Here is a 21050-nt window from a genome sequence, read left to right as displayed (position 1 = left end):
AAAGTTGGTAACAATTGATTTTCGACTTATATCTTTTCAAAACTTTGAAATATTGGCTTTAAACTACTTTTATCTTTCAAAATATATTGTTTTCAACATTAGATACAATTGTGAGGAAAATCGAATTAACACATTTATTTTACAAACAAATAAAAACCTACAAAAAAAAAACAATAATAAAACTTGGTAAACATTTAATTTCGACTCAAAATGCTTTTCAACAATTAAAAATATTAGCTTCAAAATTATTTTATTTCACAGAAAATATTGTTTTCGATATTCAGTAAAATAAAATCTATAAAAAATAGTACTCAAATTTGGTAAAAATTGAGACAAATCGACAGACGGGATGAGAAATTATTAGTTTGGGTCGCATCCCAGCCTCTTTTTTCTTATTTTAATTTAACAGCAAAATTTTGCATAGAATTAAATAATGTTGAAGTCAATATTATCAACTTTTCGCGAAATATAAGAATCAAACATTAATTTGTACACATCTTCCATTGTATTTTAGGTAGATTATTATTTTGTATACAAAAACAGAGTGTTGATTTTTTTTTATTTTAATAAATTTTTAAAATTATATTTTGTGTGTGATAAAATTAGTTTCGAAGTATTATGATTATTTCTTGCCAAGAAATTCGAGTCGAAAATCAATTTTAATTAGTTTTTTTTTTGTAAAAAAAAACGTTACTTAGATTTTTCTCAAAATTTTAGCAGATGTCTAAAACGTTATTCCTCGTTGCGTAAAATTATTCTGGAGAGTATATTATATTTTTGTTCATAAGATATTTTTTACTCAATACGACAATATTGACCGATAACAATGAGTAAATTTATTTTTGTTTTGCTCCAGAAAGGTACCCCCATAGAACCGTACCGGTTTTAATTTAACTAACTAATTCAATAGCCCGGAAGGTCTTCGAATCCAATCCCAAGGGATGGCGTAGTACAGGAAGGCCACAACACAGGTGGCGCACGCAGATGGAAGAAGACCTCAACTAACTTGGCGTGCGAAACTGTAGACACCTAGCTAAGATAAGGACCTAGCTGGCTGGAGAGACAGGTCCGCACCGGACTGTAGCGTAATTATAAAAAAAGAGGCTTTGATGCGACTAACACTGATAACTTCCCGTCCCGTCTGTTGATTTGTCTTGCTTAAAAGTTTGTAGGTTTTCGTGTTGTGTTAAAAAAGTTGTCAGTTGATTTATTCTTAAAAAATTCAAAATTACCAACAATATTTGTGATATAATGAAATAGTTTAGTTTCAAAATCTAGTTTTGTTTAATAGATTTTAAGTAGAAAACAAATTTTTACCAATTTAAGCAGCTTTTCTTAACTTTTTTTATTTCTTATATAAAGAAATACAAATTGGATGAATGAGAGATTGAGAATTAAGAACTGAACATCAAACATCGAAAACAATATTTTCTGTGAAGTAAAATAAGTTTAAAGCCAATATTTTTAATTTTTGAAAAGATATTTAAATCAATAGTAAATTTTTACAAAGTTTAAGTATTGTTTTTTTTTAGTTTTTGTAAAAAAACCTGTCAATTCGATTTTTCTCAAAATTTCGAATGTTGAAAACAATATTTCTTATAAGATAAAACTAGTATGAAGCCAATATCTGAAAGTTTTGAAAAGATATTTACGTCGAAAAACAATTTTTACCGACTTTTTCAATTTTTGTTTAGGTTTTTATTTTTTGTAAAAAAAACTGTCAATTCGATTTTTCTCAAAATGTTTGGAATGTTATAACCGATATTTTTTAGGAGTTAAAATTTGTTGAAAGCCATAATCTCAAATGTTTGAAAAGATATTTGAGTCAAAAATAGATTTTTAATATTTTTTTTAGGTTTTTATTTTTTGTAAAAAAAAAACTTTCAATAAAATTTTTCTCAAAATTTGACTGAATGTTAAGAACAATATTTTTTAAAAGATAAAAGTTCTTTGAAGCCAATACCTCAAAGTTTGCAAAGATATATGAGTCGAAAATAAATTGTTACCAACTTTGAGTGCTGTTTTTTTTAGGTTTTTATTTTTTATAAGAAAAATGCCAGTTTGATTTTTCTCAGCATTTTACCAGATGTTAAAAACGTTATTTTTCGTTGCACAATGTTGTTTTGAAGATTTTTTCTGCGCAACATTTTCAAGGTGGAAAATTTTTTTCTTCATTTTTTTGATTTATAAGAAACCGTTAATTTGATTTTTTTCAAAAAATATATTGGTTTGGTATAAAATTGAATTCAAGTCTCTAGCGTCATTTGTTCGTGAGTTATTTATGTTTAACCAAAATGTTCACCTTTTTTTAAAACTGCTATGGTAAAAAAAACACCCACGCAATTTTCTTGAGAGCCCTTTCTGCAATATTGTCTGTATAACAAAATTTATTTGAAATCGATATCTCTTCTGGTTCTTGAGCTATTGACGACGCAATACACGCGCACGCACAGACATCTTTCTAAAAATCTAATATTTCTACTCTAGGGACCTTGAAACGTCAAGAAATGTCAAAATTTTCAATTCGACCAATCGGACCCATTACAATAACTTCCTATAGGAAGTTAATAATTTTTGAGCAAGATATCTCAAAAACTGGTCAACATTTTTTAAAGGAATTCAAATCCATAAAGTAAAGCTTCTTTTGAGAAATATAATGGCATTTAAATCTTTAAAGTAAACTTATTTTGTCTGTACATTTTTAAATCTTAAAATATAGGTAGGTACTATTTTTAAAAGGACTCTTTGGACAAAGTATCAAGTTCGTGCGACCCAGTGGTGCATTTTAATCACTCATTATTTTATATAATATCGTGATACAAGCTATAGCCAAATAGTCATCACCACCATCAGATAAAACACTTATAGAATATTGGCTTACCTAAACCTTTATTTATTTATTTATTCCCTTTTATAATCTTTCTATAAAAAAAGAGACTCCATTGACATTTTTGAGTAAACACTGCAAATTTCTATTTTAAATCACTCATCAATAGGCCATAACCCTTTGTTTAAGCTAAAAATAACTTGCACTCTAGAAGGAAGAAGAAACCCCTTAAAGTAGGTAAGCTACCTAACCAACATAAATTAAGTTACTGATAACAACCAGCACAGAAAATGAGAGACCCATTTTCAATTTAAAAAACAACAATAATAGCACTTATTTACCTTAATTACTGATATTTAACTTGTTTCGAAAATAAGAAACTATACTTCTTGATGGAAGACCAACTATTTTTTTTATACTCATTAACTCTAACAGGTATTCTCACAAAGAGTTCCCCTGGACATCAGTTGTCCTTCTAGGGCTTTACATAATTTACGACACACAAACTTTTTGACACAATTTCATAAAGAATCTTAAGACTTTGAGCCTTTGGTAACACAATTTTATAAAGAATGTTCAAACTTTAAACACACAAAGAGCTAACTAAATTAATTGTCTCTAAGTATATACTAATTAAGGAACACAACAAAAAAAAAGCATCTATAAAATAAAGCAATATCCTGTTGCACGTACACGTTGTTGAATGCTCGTATATAGTGACGTAGATAGAAAAAGGATATCCTTCTTATATTCGTATGGAGCTATTGTAGAGTAGCCAGACAAACTTTGATTTTAAATAGACATCACAATCATGATATGAAATGAATCGAATGTAACATACCTACACCCTACACGAGTACACTATACACGCCACAAAAGTGTGTAACCAACATTAATTAGATTCCCGATATAGACGCAAAGATAAAGCCGGAAATTAGCAGAGGATTCACTTAAAACCACAGGAGATGAAGCTCGTTCTCGTCGTCGTTAACAAAACAAAAAATAACTCACTTGTTGCAAAAATTTTATAGACGAAACGACACAAAACAAAAATTAACAGACGGGAGTAGAAGTGTCTCTACTCTACGAACAGCCATCTGAATCTGATGCATAGACTTTCGAGTTTCGAGCAAATAGCAGCCATAGCATAGCAAAGCGTAGCGACAGACCCAGACGCAGACCACAGAAGGCACAAGACACAGCAACAGCACTGCTTTTTAGCTCTGGCCATCATTCATCAGTAAAAGCACTTTCATTCTTGGAAATTTAAACGGGAGACAAAAGGGTGCCAACAAAGTCGCCAGTGTCATCAGGATCTGAAAGAAAGAAGCTTTTACTCCTTGTCAATAATGCACTACGCATGTTCTAGTTCGTCCTGAATCCTGATGATGATGGTTAGGAAAACGTGAGTGCATTTTGAATCCTCACAACAACGAAGAGACACATATATACATACCTATTCGATAAGGTGAGAGAAGCTACAGACTATTGTTGAATTGTCGGAATTTATAGTTTAGAATTCAAATACCGACAAAGGACTTTTGAGAGCTTAGGTTTTGTTTTAAAATTAGTCTATTGAAAGGTTTCAAAGTACGAACAGTTTTAAATACCTTTACTTTTAGATAGAATCTTGTATGTGTTGTATAGATATTTTCGAGGGCTCTTACCCTCCAAGTATAAAACCTTTTATCGAAGTCAGTTTCAAAGAATTTATCTTTAAAAAGGTTTTAAAAATCTGTTTTTAATGAAAAAGTGTATAACTCCGAAAACTACTATCGAAAGAAAGTCTTAGGAAGCCCATTAGGAATGTTCAGCTTTTAGGACTATATACGATCTCGTTACAACATTTCGAGAAAGAAGAAGAAAATAAAAATACTTTATAGCATTATTCCCCAATAAATTGTTGCTTCGAAACAAAACCCTTATCAAAAGATTGTTTTTTTATATTGAGGTCATGGCTATGAACTTGTAATTTTAATTTATTCCTAAAAAATTAAAGATATAGCGCGAGTAACGAGAATTCTATCATGGTTTTAAGTATTACGCTTTGTTTTTACTTTTTAACGATATTATAATTTGTTATCTATGGAAAAAGGTAACGTTTTAACCTTGAACAATGTGAAGGCATAGCAATGGAATCAAAACAAAATCGAAAACAAAGTATTTCCATTAAAGTTATTCTGTAAGCCCAAGATATTGAACGAAACAATCAATATCGAGAGTTCAAGTAACGGATCTATGGGCACTTGGAATATGTTTTTTCTATTCGACTAGAAGCAGAAATCATAACGGACATTTTTCAAGGACGATTAATAAACTTCGAATTCAATCCCGAGGGCCGTCGGTGGAGTAGAGGAAGACCGTAACTCAGGTAACACACGCAGGTGCTAAAGGACCCCAACCAAGTTGGCGTACAAAACTGGAGACAGCCAGGCTAGGGACCGAGCAAGCTTGAGAAGCATGTTGGTTCATGCTCAGGTCCACCCCGTACTGCAGCGCCACCTTAATTAAGAAATTAACTAATAATGGACTCATCTACATATGTTAGTTTTGAATGATTGGAATGCATATCAAATGTTTCATCCAATTTTTCTTTTCAACATTGTGTCTTATATCTCACCAATAAGTGCTTAAATGTTGACTTCAAGAGCATCAATTGAAGCCTGCGTTGATTCGCACGATCTGGGAGGCCAATTCAACGGCTCCAAACATGAAATAAACTTTTCAACTCTCCTCTCAATTGGTTAATTGTTATTGAAATTAAAAAATTGAAACAAAATGACATTTCAAATGAGCCTTTTAGACTTTTCACTCCAAACACAAAAATCGAGTTTTCGACAAAAAGACTGTGAAATTTTGTATTGATGCGAAATTTGTAAGTACTTTTAATTATTATTTGTGAAAATAAAATGCATTCTGATCAATTAAGATTGAATTTAAATACATACAAAAAAAACTGAACAAAATATTAAGATTTTTTTAAACTTTTGTTCATTATTTCAAGCATCTGTTATTTGGGAAAAAAGTCGTGTGAAAAGCATATTTCAGGGATTTCCGATGCAGAGTATTTTTGACATGCTGTCACTTTTGCTGTCATTTTAGACATTTGACAAGTTAAAACTACATTATTACTAAAAATGTAGTGATACACGTCTAAAAAATATTAAACGTTTTACATTTGCAGATGGCATTGCTTAAGCACTTTTGGATCGTATCGAGTCTTCTCAAAATCATAGTTTATATTAATTTTTTATTTTATTTTCTGTAGCTATATGAAGCTACATGTTATTCGGCCTTACGTATTTGAAATCAAGCGGTACCGAGCTATAGTTGATTATGTAGGGCCCTATAGGAAAGACAACATTTTTTAACAAGATGGCGTTACTTACTACGTGCAAGCAACGAAATGGTTTGAAGTAGATTTTGTCAGAAGAAATTATAAGAAATGAGACGTCAGTGTCGACAGTTACCTTGATAACGCCGAATATCAAAATGAAATTGGAAAACCCTTCAAATCGGAAACTAATGCAATTAAAGTGAAAAAGCGATTTTTTGTGTTCTTAGAATAACACGTTAAGGGTTAAGCTAAAGCTGAGTATACATTATTGAAAGATTTTCCAATATTGGCCAAACTGTCAAAAGCTTTCCAATAGCAGTTTGGTGACAGTTGCAATTTCCTATCAAGTGAAAATTATCCTTTATAGGAATGGTTGATTTTATTGTAATATTCAACACCTTTTTTGGCCCAAACACTTTTTTTTTAAAACTAAAATATAAAAAAAAAGTGAAACAATTGTAAAGCAGTCAATAACGATTATCCTGTAAAGTTTGTTCATGGGTCCTTATTTTGCCAGATGGTCTTATTTCTTTTCATTTTCATAGTTAAACCACAATCACGGTTTCGCTCGGGCCGAGTTCGACATATTAAATATATACTATCCATTGCGAGCGAAAACTGGGTCGACGACTCTTTTCAGGTCATCTGACAAATATCTTGTTAGTTGAATGGCCTTATGAAAATGTTTCGCACCGTAGACAAATGACGACTTGGATTTGATTTCAAACCATATCACTGCATAAACTTGGCAAATAAACCTAACTAAATGTTGTAATGGCTCTTCTGGGTGTTATTTAGAAACATAGACTCTTAAAATGCGGTTAGCTGTCGTCAACCATCTTGAATGGACCATTGCTTCAGGATTCCTCGAAAAAATTGATCCTTCTTTGACACCATTACTAATGGCTGAACTCAGGCATTGTAACGATATATCAGGTAGGTTCACTTGAATGGTTTTGTAATCAGCCACGGTTAGATTCCGGCAGTTCTTAAGATCCTTACCAATATCACCAGGATATGCGTTTGGACCAGATCTTTTTCAATAAAATTTTTCGAAAAGGTGTCGTATTGGTAATTCGTTGCGGTGGAGCAATCAAATTGACCATTGCAAAGGTCGTTTAATTTTTGTTTTGATTTTTCGGATGATTCCATTTCTTATTCCGGTGTTATCGTTAGTACCATTGCACCCGATAAGCTTTAAATTATTTGTTGAAACTTCAGATTCTGTTAAACAATTAAATATAGCATTTGCTATGGTTTTTGATTTCCCATTTGGTGGTGTAACATGCCCAAGGTATCGCTAGTCAGGTTCTGTTAACAGGACAATATGTTCTTCATAGGAAAAGCCTTGTGCATTTTTTGTAACGTCCTTGCACCCTTCAAAATAAAGACCAAAATAGTCCAGTTCAAACGCACCTGCTTGCTGTGACCTTGACTTTGTCCTTTCCCCTCGAATTCTACTTCTGTCGATTATGTTTGACTGATCTGTATCATTTATTAGACCATAATCTTGTAAGACCGCTGTAACAAGTCTTGTTGATGCTTCAGTATCAATGTCTTCATCGGCATCGGAAGTGATATATTCTTGTTCGTTGTTATTTGTGTGTGCGTGTGCGTTGGTCGAAGTTTCAAGTGTGTTGAAGATGAAGGGCTAGGGCATGGAAAGTTTCTTTTAAGTGACTTTTGAAGCCTGGTGGATTCCGCAACATCGATATTCCCGATAACCATTTTTCTTTGAGACCTTTGGTCTTTCAAAAACAAACGTTCTTTACTGGCACTTTTTTTTCCTTAGGGCATCGACAAACTCCATTTTCACTGCAGTTACAAGCAGCTATATCAAATAGTTTTTCTCCGTCGCTTTTCAATTTATCCATTTTAAGCTCAAAAACTCCGGGCACTCGTCTACCCTTGGGCGTTTTAAGAAGACTAGCTCTTCTTTCGTTGTATTTAATAATGGCTTTTTTCAACACAGAACTTACCAACGGTCGGAATTAAAGACAAGTCATACATTTCCATGACTCTTGCAGCTGTAAGTGATATCCGCTTTTCCAAGAAGTTTCTTCGTTTTCTAGAAAAGTAAAATGAAGCGCAATATCTTTGTAAGTCGGTAACAAACGCGTCGACATTTTTTGTCCCATTCCAAACATTTGACAGACTTTGTTTTGGGAACGCGTTTCCATTTCACTTTGGTTTATTAATGAAAAAAAGATAATAAAAAAAAAGTTTATTAAATTTTGTGGGGGGTATAATTTTGATTTTGCAAAATTTTTGAAATCGCTATGGTCTAATATACATACAATGAACTCTTATGAGACAATCTGAAATGTTAGTTCAAGCTAGTGGAGGGCGTAATTCCACACTCAGGAAGCTTAATCGTCTGATAACCTAAACTACGACTCTTCTAAGTAACAATCTGAGTGTGAGTCCAATTTAATAATTGTGCTAAAAGAAAGAGATGAACAGATTATCTTTCTGATATGTTTCTCATCTTTTTCTTTGGCGGCAAAAAATGATCGTTCTCTGTGGTTGGTTGACAACTTTTGTTTCAGTGGTGTGCTCCGTAAATTTGAGTCAAACTTTGAATATTGTATTAATAATTCTTCTTTTTACTTCGGTTTAGATCGTTAATATCGTAGGCTCAAGCTTAACGCCTGAATACTCTTCATTTTGTCCTGTTTTGACAGCTGCCAACTGCATTGTCATTGCAATTTAGTTTGAGAATCTGTGCTAAGCAGCTGTTCAAAATAAAATAAATAAATAAAACTCTCTTCTCAACGCTCGACATTTGAAGCTTTGCTAATTCTTAAGTCAAGTTTTATTACACATGAAATAAAGTCAAATATCGTAAAGTCAGTAGAAAGTCTGTCAAAAGTCCGAACGACCTAACGCGTGGTTGTAGTTTAGCCATCATAGTTTCTAAACTCTTTCAAATTCCTGTAAACTTTTGTTATTGTTTTCTGCTCAAAGAATCTAAGCTAATTAAAACTTGGACGATATTGTTTACAAAAACATCATGCAATATCCAATTTGTAGATAATCGTCCAATTATTTGAAGATACAAAGGATGTAGACGAGTTCAAACGATTGCAAAATGCCAACCAATTTGTTGATAGAAAATATATCACAAATTATTTTTATCAAAAATTCACGATGATTGACTGCCATAGAAAATTGCCTAAAACTGTGTTGTGAAAAATCTACAAATCGTGCATACTTAGCTTTAAGCTGGCCATACACTACAGATAGAGCCATTTGGATCGCGTTCATTAGGACACTTTCCAAATTTGCCCGCCACTAATGACCGAGCCAAAGCCAATTTGATTATTTGATCAATTTTTTGAATGGCAAATAGAACTAGAGTAACTTATAAGAGGAAAATAGACATTAAAAATCTGTTTACTTCAATTATTGTATGAGATAGACTGAAATAGTTAGAAAGTTGTTAGACGGAACTAGAACTACTTGCCTCGTTGATTCCCCACACGCGACATGACCGAACCTTGTCTCCTTTGGTTCGGGCTCGATGATTTTGGAATTGCTGAAAATCCAGATGGACCGAAAGAGTTTCCCCACTCACCCTCGATTTTGGATCCATTTGGATATATCGTGCATAGCTTGCTATAATAATATCTTATAAGGTAGCACATGATCTAATTTTTATAAATTCTGATATTTTAAACGTGACAGGTTCTTAAATTTTTCATGGCCCATGGAATTTAAGTATGAATTTTATTAATTTTTAATGTGAAATTACTTTTTTGTACACATTTATAGCTTTTGTCATATTATCGTGGTTGTTCAAATTAAATTTAGTATCGCGATGTGATCCAGGCCTAAAAATATTTTTTTCGCGGACAAAATGTTGGTCATGACTGTACAACAGCCTGACTGACAGCTCTCTTGTAAACAAAAGAAAACAGCTGTTTTTTAATTTTATTTCTAATAATTTTGTATTTTATAATTTGTTATAAATTTATAAACTAAACACAGTCAACTTCTGATCTGATACCAATGGTAAAAGTCGACGTTGAGTATTGGTAAGAAATTCTAAAATATGTGTTTTCATACATAAATTTTCTTTCCTCTAAGTGGTCGTTGCAACTACGAATGGCATTGCAAAATGCTATCAGTGTTCCTCGAACAGAAACACCCTGGCACCGAGGTAACTTGTCACACAGGCCGACAAGGATCTTTTGAAGTGAAAATCGAAGATAGTTTGGTTCATTCAAAGTTACAAACAATGGCTTTTCCCGATCATGATAGTGTCTTGGAAAACGTCGAGAAAGCTGAAAAAGGTTTACCTCTAGACAAGGTCAAAGAACAACCAATAGAGAATTGTTCAATTATGTAAATAAAAAGAAATCTCATTTTTATTATTTATTTTATCAAACCATTGTTAAGTTTGTTTTAATTTGATTTGAATATCATCTCGACATGATATAAATACATTTTCCTTAAAATCAATCAAGGACACATAAATTCCGAATTGTATTTTACCCTTAAACTCTTTGGCTATTGTCCGAAGAGGCTCGATGGTCTTCTGACCGGAATGCTGATCAATGCAAACCATTTGGCAGCGTTTACAAAATCCATCGACTTTGAATCGAACACTCCCAATTGTGATTTCCTCGAAGTGGTTTTCCTCCAATGGGGTTTTTGTTTCGATTATCAAGTTCGCCCGAAACCTATCGACGGTAATGTCAAGATCTTCTTGTTCGGACTCTACCTTTGAAGCCAACCATTGGACGGAAGTTTTATTCAACAGAAGAAATTGTCCCTGATTAACAAGATTGAGTTCTTTGGCTTCACCATTTTTGGTCTTTCTACCTGCATTCTGACGCACCATCCGCATGCCAGGACACTCCAGACAGTCACTTATCCATTTTGCTGCCTCATCTCCACAATCCAAGCCTTCCACCATGTCATCACAAACCTTGCTCTGACAGACAGATGTTTGAACTGACTTCGCTATGCCTTCGGTGCTATGATCGAGGGGCACACTAATTGATGCCATACCAGGAAATGCTAGTTCCAAGACTCCAGCTTCAATATCGATGCGTGGCCTTATCAAACACATTCTGATGTGGGTCTTTTGGGTGACTGCCATGCCATTGCCATCCACAATCATCCAATTCCGATCGTATAGGAATCCTCGTTCAGTTATCTCCCAACTCCCATGGATTTCAAAGGACCCACAGCTCTTCACTGGATATATGCAAATCTTGGTCAAAGTTGTCTTCTTCAAACGTCGGGGAATATGTTCGAGGGCCCTGGGTATTGATTTAGAATTCTCCATCAACCTCAACCGCTCCCTGTCCGTTTTCAAATAACAATCGGCAATTATCCTCAGAGCTTTGTCGACATCATCCTTGCGCGTCATATAGCCAAACGACATTCGGACAGCACCTGTGGGAATTCCATCGATCAGGTCATTGTAATCACTGCATATATGACCGGCTTTGAATTGCTTCCGAATGACGTCATTTGAGAGTTTCAAATGATTCTGACAAGCACCAGGATTACAGAAGCATCCTGTCCTCAGTTGGACATTGAAAATAGCTGCTATGCACGCTACTTCTGCAAATCCCACATAAGTACCATCATCATGGAGAATATTAAAGGTTATTATGCCTCCCTGCTCCTGAACACTGTTGTAGTCAGTGTGGTTATAGAATTCAATAAGTTTCTGGCCGTTAGGATGCTTCAATTGACGCAAAACATCGTAGCAATATTTTGCCAAGTTAAAGACATGATTTGAAATTCTTTGGATTGGTTTAAGATCACCTCGTTGGGCAATCAATCGCTCATGGGTACGAAAACCTTCGAGGACTTTTGCGATCCCGAGAAATGATAGAGTTCCATCCTCGAAATGATCAGTGAAGCCATTGCGTTTTACATGGAAATCTTCGAGTGTCATTGAGATCTGTACAGTTCCACCGCCGTAGTAAGACTTCTTTAGCAGCTTTTCACCTCGTTTACTGACTATCAGGGCTCCAACACCTGTTGGATAGCTGATGGAAAAAATAAGACATTAATGCAAGAGAAAGAACAAACAACAGAAAGAAAACATAAGAACAGTCCACGGAAGGTTTCAGATTGTCACACGTTCTTCTACTAACCGTTCCTATTGATTTTGGTAAACGACGGTACCTATGCTTTATCAGTGACTAGACCGGTGGCCTCAAATGGTTTACTCACCCAAAAATCTTGTAGAATGATACACACACAAAATCGGCAGGATATTGGCTCAAATCAAGGAAATTCGTCGCAACAAAGGATGCTGCATCAAGACAGACATAGAAATTACTGTTGTCGGGACCAGAGGAGCTCCCGCGAACTCGTGTTCCCTGTGATCGCAAGCCATTTTTCTGAATGGCTGGAATAAGGCTTAATGGCAGTTTGTATCCACTGAAGTTGCATTGAGCTGAGAACACTACCAGCGAGTTGCTTGTCGCTTCTGTCAAATGTACATTTTCATCCCCCTTCAAGTTGTCCAACAGATCATCTTTTGTGAGGGCAACTAAGTCGTTGGTTCTAACGACTTCTCGCATACCCAATACTGATGTGTGATTTTCTTGACAGTAGTAAAACCTCCCACCTTCGCCGAAATTAAAACATTCTCCGGCCAACTTCAAAGCTGCCGTAGCATTGGCCGTGAAGACCACCGAATAATTATTAGCATCTGTGTTGAAATGATTGAGAATTCTAGAAATGTAAACTCTTGGAGCAACCATAGACATGGAACAATTATTTACAAGAAGCCTACCTGAACCGAACTTGGTCAACAAGATCACCAGTCACCTTACAGGTGTGTGGATTGCAAAACAGATTCTCTTTCAAAACTTTCTCAGCGTATTCAATTTGTTTTTCTGAATACAGAGTCGTTCCGGCGTGATCGAGGTAAGTGTTTTCTAAAATAAATAATAGAATAGAACATGAAGATAATCAATGTGATTCTTATCAATCAGCGCTTTTATCAAAAACAACATAATTCCGGAAATAGATTGTTTCGCAGTTTTGTTGATGTCATAAATTTACCCTACCCCCAAGACGTTTGAACTCCTGCGAAATAGTTTGAAGCTCCTCTGGAGTGAATTCTTCAATGAACTGTGTCATCTTTGGTTAGTATTTTCTTTATAGTTGTTAATGGAATGTGACAATTGCTAAGATAATTGTTATTTGAAAATTTGTTGTGAAATTCTTAAAAAACGATTAACTCCCAATGGCCAGAACCAACAGTAACAGAACAACAACCTCTTCTGGAAATTGAACTGTATTTGTTTTTATTTTTATATTTGATTACACAATTTTAGCCCGTACTGTACTTGATTTCAAATGAAAGCATTCAGAATGCATGCAATTTATGTGTAGGGTGACACATAGAAACAAATGTAAGAAATTAAAAGTGGGCCATTTAATCGAACCAAAACGTATCATATGATTTTGTTAGCATCATTCATTTTGGATGATACGTACATTCAAAAACACTGTGAGAACTTTTAAAATGAGAAATAAAAAACAAGGTTGAGTTTTTTAAGGAACTAAAGGGTTCCAAGTTTCAATTTGAATATCCCGTTATTTGGACAGGTGTCAGTTTTAAAGTTATCATCTTTTGACATTTAACACTACAAAAATGGTAAAAACTTTGTTTTCACAAATCGCAGAACTAAGCACTTTGGAGTCGTAGTGAAATCATCTTCTTGCCCGGTAATATTAAAACTCGTGGATAAATTTGAGTTGTTTTGTTTGTTTATACTGTGCGCCACTCAAGAAGATATAAAAAGAAGTGCCAGTTATTGGGAAAGTGGATAGGATTGGACAGAAGATATGGGAGTTGTACTCGAGTTTTGGACGATTATAGGCTTTATAAATTATACTCAGATCAGCAGGGATAAAACACTTCTTGCATCGGCTTTAATTATGTGCTTACTCCACAAGATATGCTTTGTTATGTACATATCGAGAAATGAATATTGTTCAGTATACCCTTGGATAGTGACATTGGGAGAAGGTTACGCTTTTGCGATAGTAGACAGTACTAAATTCTACATGGTTTTTGATTCCCTCATTGGACAATTCTCAAATTGATCATCATTTCCATGACCTTGGGAAGAAGTGACGTAAGTGCAATTGGGACAAGTGAGTTGTGTGAAGAATTGGAATCGCGCATGACACAGTATGAAAACCCATCTATAGGTCATAAAAAAGTTGTCCAACAAATTAAAAAAAAAAAAAAACTGCCAAATGAATTACTGTATCCATTATTAGTTTTCTAGAAACTAATGTAGTCATTACACCCTTAAAAGTGATTCCATCCTTTTAGCTACCATCTTCTACGTCGGTTTGGCGGACAAAATTAATGTTTAAACGTCATCTGTTGTTTCTTTGCGTCAAAAATCTTCTTTGACAGAAAAGAAAATAAAAGAAAAGAAAAGAAAAGAAGAGAAAATAAAAAAAAATAAAAGTAAAGAAAAGAAACTCATAATCATCTATTATAATAAAGTTTTACAAAACAAATAAAATACAAAATTAATTTCAAAAGTTTCTCCATATAACCGCTGAAACTTCAGAAGGGCTAGTGACGTTCAGAGAAACCAACGCGAAGTTGGCTACCAGCAGTCCATAATAGTATGTCAATGAATGAATGAAAGCTGAATGTATATTTGTTTTAATAGGGTAAAAGAGATCTGTTGAAATGAGAGGAAATAAGGAGGGGATTTAGGATAGGTTAGGAGCGCGGAGGATTCAATTACCACCCCATAAAGGTAGGAATTTCAATCAGTAACTCATCTTAAGGTTCGATTTGCCCAAAGAAACAAAATAAAAAGAAGGGAAACTCAACAAGATTTTCACCCTACAACATGATTTACATTACAAGGTTTTTATTAAAGTAAATGAAGTCTTACATACAAAAAGTTGTTATAACGTAACGATTGATTCAAAAAATGAAAAGAATAGAAAAACAGTTACATTAAAAAAAATTTGATTTGAAATTAATAGAAAAACGAATATTTATCCTTATCAGAATATGTACCCAGTGCGCACTTATATTATAACAATGCAGGGTCTTTTTCCATATGGAGGAGACTTTAGTCCCCGGGATCTCCCCAGAAATTTCCTATGTTTTCCTTTGTTCGGAAACGCTGTCTTTTTTCCGCTTGTACCCTACCTACGCGGCCCCGACGAACTCTACCCTCTTATGTACGGCTTTAGGAAAGGTACTTCAATTTTTTGGGATATTTAAATGATAATTTATGAATTTCAAGCGCTATTTAAAACCGATGTGAGATTGATTTTTTTTGTATGTAAAATTACTTGGTGATCCGGGAACGTCGACTAATCATCCCTCTGTACGAGTATTTCCTCGCGGCACCTCTTGATATTTACTGGATCTCCGCTGCTGCGGCTGCAGCAAAAAAAAAACAATCTCACTGCAATGTCCAAGTCGTATGTACTTTCACCACACATTTTATAATAATATTTCTAAATAACTGACCCTTATTCCTTTTTTTCAAGCTAGTCTTTCATGTCCTGTTGGTCTTATGTTTTTGTTCTTCTATGATTCCCCTTTTTATTATATCCTAGAACCACTACTGCTGAAGTAATAATGATTTGACTAGTGGTCTCTTAGCGGTTCAGCTATAATCTAACAGCTTAATAATGATTTGACTAGTGGTCTCTTAGCGGTTCAGCTATAATCTAACAGCACTGTCTACCGCAAGGTTCAACGGACTATTTCTTTTCAATTTTTTTATCTCTAAACCCTTGCTTTTAAGCTCGATTTAACTTCATTGTAATCCTATCCAGCCTATCTCTGAACCCTTTTTCTATTACTACATTCCCTTAGCTTTCCCATTTCGCCGAAACTTTAATTGAAATAATGTCTTTTTCTCTATATTGTCGACCTTGTCAAATATATCGGTTGCGCTGCCTAACCTCGTCATACTTTCTACTTTGTCTACTGTTCTTTTTCTTATTTATAACCCTGAAGGCCCAACTATAACAGACTTAACCGAGCTTAAGCCAGCTTAAGGGAACGAACCAATACGCAGATTTATATGTCACTAACCATAATAGACGTTCTGCTCAGTTTTGTTAAATTTCGCTAACTTTCACGCAATTACGCAAGAGCCATTTAAATGGCTTGAGCTTGAGCAAATGTCAAATTTCCTTAAGTTACTTGAATTCATTATGGTTACTTTTTATTTTGACGTAAACTTCTGATAACTTTTCGTTCGGTTTTGACTTTAGCTTACTTTTGGTTAAGTCTATTATAGTTGGGCCATTACCCTTTCTAACTTACTCTCAGTACGTCTGTAGTCTGTTCTGTTATTTCATCAAGTCTACAAGTAAAAGCGCGTTAACATAAATAAACACAACATTAAAAACAAACATTAATACCAAAATAAAAAATATGAAACCGGAAGTCAATTTAGGATTAGAAAAACTGCGTTGGAATGCCTAAGGTAAGTCTTTTCTTTCGCATATTCTGACCAGGTTCATTGACTGGAGTCTTAAGCAACATTCACATGAGCGCGACCAACTAACGACGAATGACTTACAAAATGTGAGTTTATATACGTTTGAAGACATATTTCCACACAAATTCTAAACAAAACGATAGCAACATATCTTTTATTTGATTTATGATGCATGCTTTTACTTTTCAATATCATATCAAATCCAATGGGGTGGCGCAACAGTCCGTTGTGAACCAGGGCCTAGTGACTTACAACTCTCGACCATTCCTGTGTGCGAGTACTGTTGTCAGGAATGGAAGGGACCTACAATTTTAGGCCGAATCCGAACGGCTAGTTTGAGAAAGCACTTTTTCATGACAAGAATTACTCTTGAAGGATTTGTCAATTCCTCGCAAGAGGCAGTACCCGCGAAAATTATTTTTTTTTTTTTTTTCAATATCATATATTAATACATTTAAGGAAACAAATATATTCGTCGCGAGAAAAATGGAAGTTTATACGAACTGTCAAACTTTATTCGCGTTCCACATTATCCACACTCACAACGAATAAAATAATCGCGCGTACTTTACCTAAAAAAATCATTCTTGTTTTGGTTTCTGTGGTCAAAGTCAAACTTTAATCGCGACGAATTAAAAACTTTCATGTGAAAGAAATGTCAAAATCAACGAATATTCGTCTTTGGTCGTGCTCATATGAATAATGCTTTACTCCATCCATATTCCTGGTCAGCCATTTAGGTATTTTATATTATTTTCTAATATTTTTAATTTTCCTTGCAGGAATGACAATTCTGGCCTATCGGTGGCCAGAACACTGTCAATATAAAAAGGTTCGTCTACAGACCAGATAATTTTATTACAAACATTTTATGCAGAAAGTGAAATATTGGAAGTGGTAAACTCAAAAAAGTAATTTCTGACTTCAAAAAGTGACGTTTCACTACAAATGTAAAATAAAATTTAAAAGTTCAAAAAGAAAAAAATAGGAAACCAATAACACAAATAAATTAGTAAAACTTTTTCTTCCTATATGTCCATAATTAATTCTTAGTTGCATTATCTTTAAAGCGGAAATACGGAAATAAAAATAACCTTAATTTCTGTCAAATATTCAAAGCGCAAATTGTTGTCGTTAGATGCACATCAAAAGAAGAAGTTAATCTTGGAATATCAACTTTTAAATTATTATAATGTTAAATAAGATAAAATTTTTCAATATTTACAACACAATTTTTAATCTAGAGAGTTTTATTTATATTTTTGATTAAATATACAAAATAATTCAAATAAGAAGAAAACACAAATCGTAATTTTGGCATATTTAAAGAAAATCCCATAATAACCACAAATGAATACATAATGTCATATTAGGAAGTATATCAATCACAAATTATATTTTGGTTATGAGTGTACCTCACCAATGGTACAGTTTGAAAGAAAAGCATGTCATGCGCGATCATAAACAAAATACAAAAGCCGAACTGTCAAAATAATGTGTGTCCTTTTCTTGTTTTCTAAACGTATAAAATACTTCTGAATTAATTTATGTTTTTTTGCAAAATAAAATAATACTTATTTCAATATGGAATCATCCACTGATAATACAGAAAATTCCAAAGTCAAAGAAGCCACAACATCCACCGTTCCAGAGTCTAAAGAAAAAGAAAACTCCCCTCGTAAAGGCGGCCATCGAAAGCGAAAACGAAAATTCCTCAATGCAATTCGTGAACAAATGGAATTTTATTTTGGCGATGCAAATCTATCCAAAGATAGATTTTTAATGCAACTAATTAGCCAAGATCCTTGTAAGTAGTCATAACCAAATAATCATCCTTGTACATCAAGTCTAAGTCCATTTTTTATTATTGTTTTTTTTAGTTGTTCCGCTTGAAGTGTTTTTGACTTTCAACAAATTGAAAAACCTCACTACTTCGACAGCGGACATTGTCAAATCTCTGTCCAATTCGAAGCTCCTTGAACTGGATTCGGATCAACAGAAAGTTCGCCGAAAGACTGCACTGCCCGTTGACCGGGATGTCGACCACAAGACATTGTATGTGGAGTCCCTACCGCCAACTGCTGACCACGACTGGGTGAAGAATATGTTCTCTCGGTTTGGAACGGTGGCATATGTATCCCTGCCAAGGTACAGCAAATCGAAGAAGATCAAAGAATTCGGATTTATTGAATTCGAGGAGGAATCAAGTGTGGAAAAGGCAGTTAAGGCGTTCCAACAATTCAATGGTGTCCTTTGCATGGAGACTGCGGATCCCGCTGAACTTACAAGTGTCAAGTCTTTCATTCGTGAACAAAACCAAGAAAAGGATGAGCAAGTAGGAAAAAAGGCAAAAAAACGAAGAAATTCCAGTGAATCGGGCAGCCAATCCGACACGAAACGTACAAAGCTGGAGTCATCTCAAGATGGAGCCACCTCAACTGCTGCCGAAACTGATGATCCCACAGAAAATAACGAAACGGAAGACGGTTCAAAACGCCGCATACGAAAACACAAGAAAAAGAAAAGGAAGCAAAACCTTAACGAAGACGGTGGCGAAGCAAATCCCGACGCTGATTTCGTTGAGATTCGTGTTCTACCCAAAAAGGATTGGAAACGTTTGCGAAACAAATACCTCAACATGCAACGCGAAAAGACCGCCGAACTGAAGCGAATGGCATGGAAGAATTCCCAAAACGAAATGTACACAACAAAACCCGTCGAAAAGCCTACCAAGAAGCTCGAGAAAATGAACATGAACTTCTACGGGGCTGGTAACGAGAACGACGAGAATCAAGCGGCCAAATTCAACGATCGCTCCAATGATCCACCAAAACTCAATCCAGCCGAGGAGAAGGCGCCCTTATTCTCCTATGAACCGGGCTTGATAGTTGAGGTTGGCTTTCTGGCGCCTTGTGTGACATTGAAGGAATTCAAGGCAGACATGCGTCAATATGAGACGGTTAAGTATGTGGATATCAAGGAGGGAGCTATGTCAGCGTTTCTACGCTTAGATTCTCCTCAATCAGCAGTTAATTTTGTGAAGCAGATCTCTTGTGCTGAATACAATTGTAAAGTGTTGAGTGGTGATACGGAAACAGAGTATTGGGAGAAGATCAAAGAAGATCGCGAAGCAAAGTTGAATAAGAAGGTGAAAAAGCCAAAGAAGCGAGGTCGGGAAAAGATGCAGAAGGTCATAATGAAACATATACGCTTTGGCGACGATGATACTGATTGAATTTCTAGGAAATTGAATTAAATTGATAAATGGAATACAATTGAATTAAGGATAAAAATAAATAATAGATTTATTGGTAAAAAAAAAATATTTTGTATAATTTTGAGATTCTAATCAGGAAGTAGTACTTGTGGCGTGCGTTGGACTGTCATGCCAGAGGTCTTGGGTTCCATTCCTGCTTGTGCCATCTGAAGTTTTTTTCACGGTAACTACCTCTTGTGAGGAATTGACAAATTCTCCAAGAGGAACTCTTTTCATGAAAAAGTGCTATCTCAAATTAGCCGTTCGGATTCGGCATATAAACTGTAAGTCCCCTCCATCCCTGCAGTTACTCGCACACAGGAATGGTTCAGAGTTGTAAGTCACTAGGCCCTGGTTCTGTACGGACTGTAATTTATTGATTTAATCAGGAGGTTAAAATTTGATCAATAGATTTAGATTAAAGAAAACTTAAATGGTACAGGAAAAGGACTATTTATCGGTTCCGGCAATCTTTAAAATGAAACATTAAAAAGCGCGGTTTGATTTCACTAAAAAAAATATATAATTCTTTTGCTTGTGAATTAAATGAAGAATGTTTGAAGAGAAACCGAAGATAAGTAAAAGTAGCAGTCACTTCGTTTGCGCTCTAGAAACTCTGTTAGCATTGAGTCTCGCCGCAGCTCCGTTTTGATACCATAACTCGTTTGACTTTGGAGTTGGAGCTAGGATTTAGTAAAGTCGATATAGAATTTGGGAATGCCTTCTATTTTAAAATATGAACTTCTAGATATTTGATTCTTAACCATGCCTGGGCTATTTCATTGTCACTCCTTTTTTAAAAGTCCAAATTAAGATAAAGTAACAACTTCTATATATATTGAATGGATCATCCTGCCTGACAGCGGAATTCAATTCTTCGTCGCCGTTATACAGTCTGCAGAAGTGGTCCTTCCATACCCTCAGCATTGACTGCGGTTCAACTATGATGTTTCCACTTTCGTCTTTGCAGCCTTCGGTTCTAGGTTTATGTACCTGTGAATTTCGTTTCACCTGTTCATAAGACTTTCGAACCTCATTCCTGCTTTTATACCCCTCAACATCTTCGACCGCACGCTTCTCATGCCCTCTCTTTTTCCTTCTGAAAAGTCGGCGCTCCTCTCGCCTCTTCTGCTCATAGAGCTCACGAGC

At 34.8% G+C, this 21050-nt stretch overlaps 4 protein-coding genes across 5 annotated transcripts in view; 2 read left to right on the top strand and 2 right to left on the bottom strand.

The window, feature by feature from the left end:
* LOC129948387 (ras-related protein Rab-27A) overlaps window positions 1-3986 on the bottom strand; it is a 29651-nt gene extending 25665 nt beyond the window's left edge. Inside the window, exon 1 of one of the 2 annotated variants that reach the window (XM_056059369.1) lies at window positions 3669-3986. The gene's annotated coding sequence lies outside the window, so the exon portion shown is untranslated. The remainder of the gene's footprint in view (window positions 1-3668) is intronic. The other variant, XM_056059370.1, reaches the window with a different exon arrangement.
* A 6062-nt stretch (window positions 3987-10048) lies between these two features.
* On the top strand, window positions 10049-10537 carry LOC129946559 (migration and invasion enhancer 1). The gene is made up of 2 exons (XM_056056798.1): window positions 10049-10201; window positions 10254-10537. Exons 1-2 carry the CDS (start codon window positions 10176-10178, stop codon window positions 10513-10515), a joined length of 288 nt encoding a protein of 95 aa, XP_055912773.1. The 5' UTR covers window positions 10049-10175; the 3' UTR covers window positions 10516-10537.
* Window positions 10529-13432, bottom strand: LOC129946558 (molybdenum cofactor sulfurase 3). The gene is made up of 4 exons (XM_056056797.1): window positions 13208-13432; window positions 12931-13075; window positions 12363-12869; window positions 10529-12175 (listed from the first exon to the last, which is right to left on the bottom strand). The coding sequence occupies exons 1-4, from the start codon at window positions 13278-13280 to the stop codon at window positions 10561-10563; spliced, it is 2340 nt and encodes a 779-aa protein (XP_055912772.1). The 5' UTR covers window positions 13281-13432; the 3' UTR covers window positions 10529-10560.
* Window positions 13433-18131: 4699 nt separating this feature from the next.
* On the top strand, window positions 18132-19968 carry LOC129945371 (la-related protein 7). The gene is made up of 2 exons (XM_056055062.1): window positions 18132-18452; window positions 18526-19968. The coding sequence occupies exons 1-2, from the start codon at window positions 18230-18232 to the stop codon at window positions 19878-19880; spliced, it is 1578 nt and encodes a 525-aa protein (XP_055911037.1). The 5' UTR covers window positions 18132-18229; the 3' UTR covers window positions 19881-19968.
* The last annotated feature ends 1082 nt before the right edge of the window (window positions 19969-21050 follow it).

The sequence above is a fragment of the Eupeodes corollae genome, chromosome 2 (assembly GCF_945859685.1).
Source record: "Eupeodes corollae chromosome 2, idEupCoro1.1, whole genome shotgun sequence".
NCBI classification, from domain to species: Eukaryota; Metazoa; Arthropoda; class Insecta; order Diptera; family Syrphidae; genus Eupeodes; species Eupeodes corollae.
Note: the sequence above shows the minus strand (reverse complement) of the source record. Positions and strands in the feature narration are given on the sequence as shown.

Bases quoted from the DNA above. Each gene is read 5' to 3' on its own strand.
- LOC129946559 (XM_056056798.1), top strand. From the start codon at position 10,176: ATGGTAAAAGTCGACGTTGAGTATTG. The intron at 10,202-10,253 runs GTAAGAAATTCT...CTTTCCTCTAAG, and splicing joins AAAGTCGACGTTGAGTATTG to TGGTCGTTGCAACTACGAAT.
- LOC129946558 (XM_056056797.1), bottom strand. From the start codon at position 13,280: ATGACACAGTTCATTGAAGAATTCACTCCAGAGGAGCTTCAAACTATT. The intron at 13,076-13,207 runs GTAGGGTAAATT...TATTTATTTTAG, and splicing joins GGAGTTCAAACGTCTTGGGG to AAAACACTTACCTCGATCAC. The intron at 12,176-12,362 runs GTGAGTAAACCA...TTTTTCCATCAG, and splicing joins TCATTCTACAAGATTTTTGG to CTATCCAACAGGTGTTGGAG.
- LOC129945371 (XM_056055062.1), top strand. From the start codon at position 18,230: ATGGAATCATCCACTGATAATACAGAAAATTCCAAAGTCAAAGAAGCC. The intron at 18,453-18,525 runs GTAAGTAGTCAT...TGTTTTTTTTAG, and splicing joins ACTAATTAGCCAAGATCCTT to TTGTTCCGCTTGAAGTGTTT.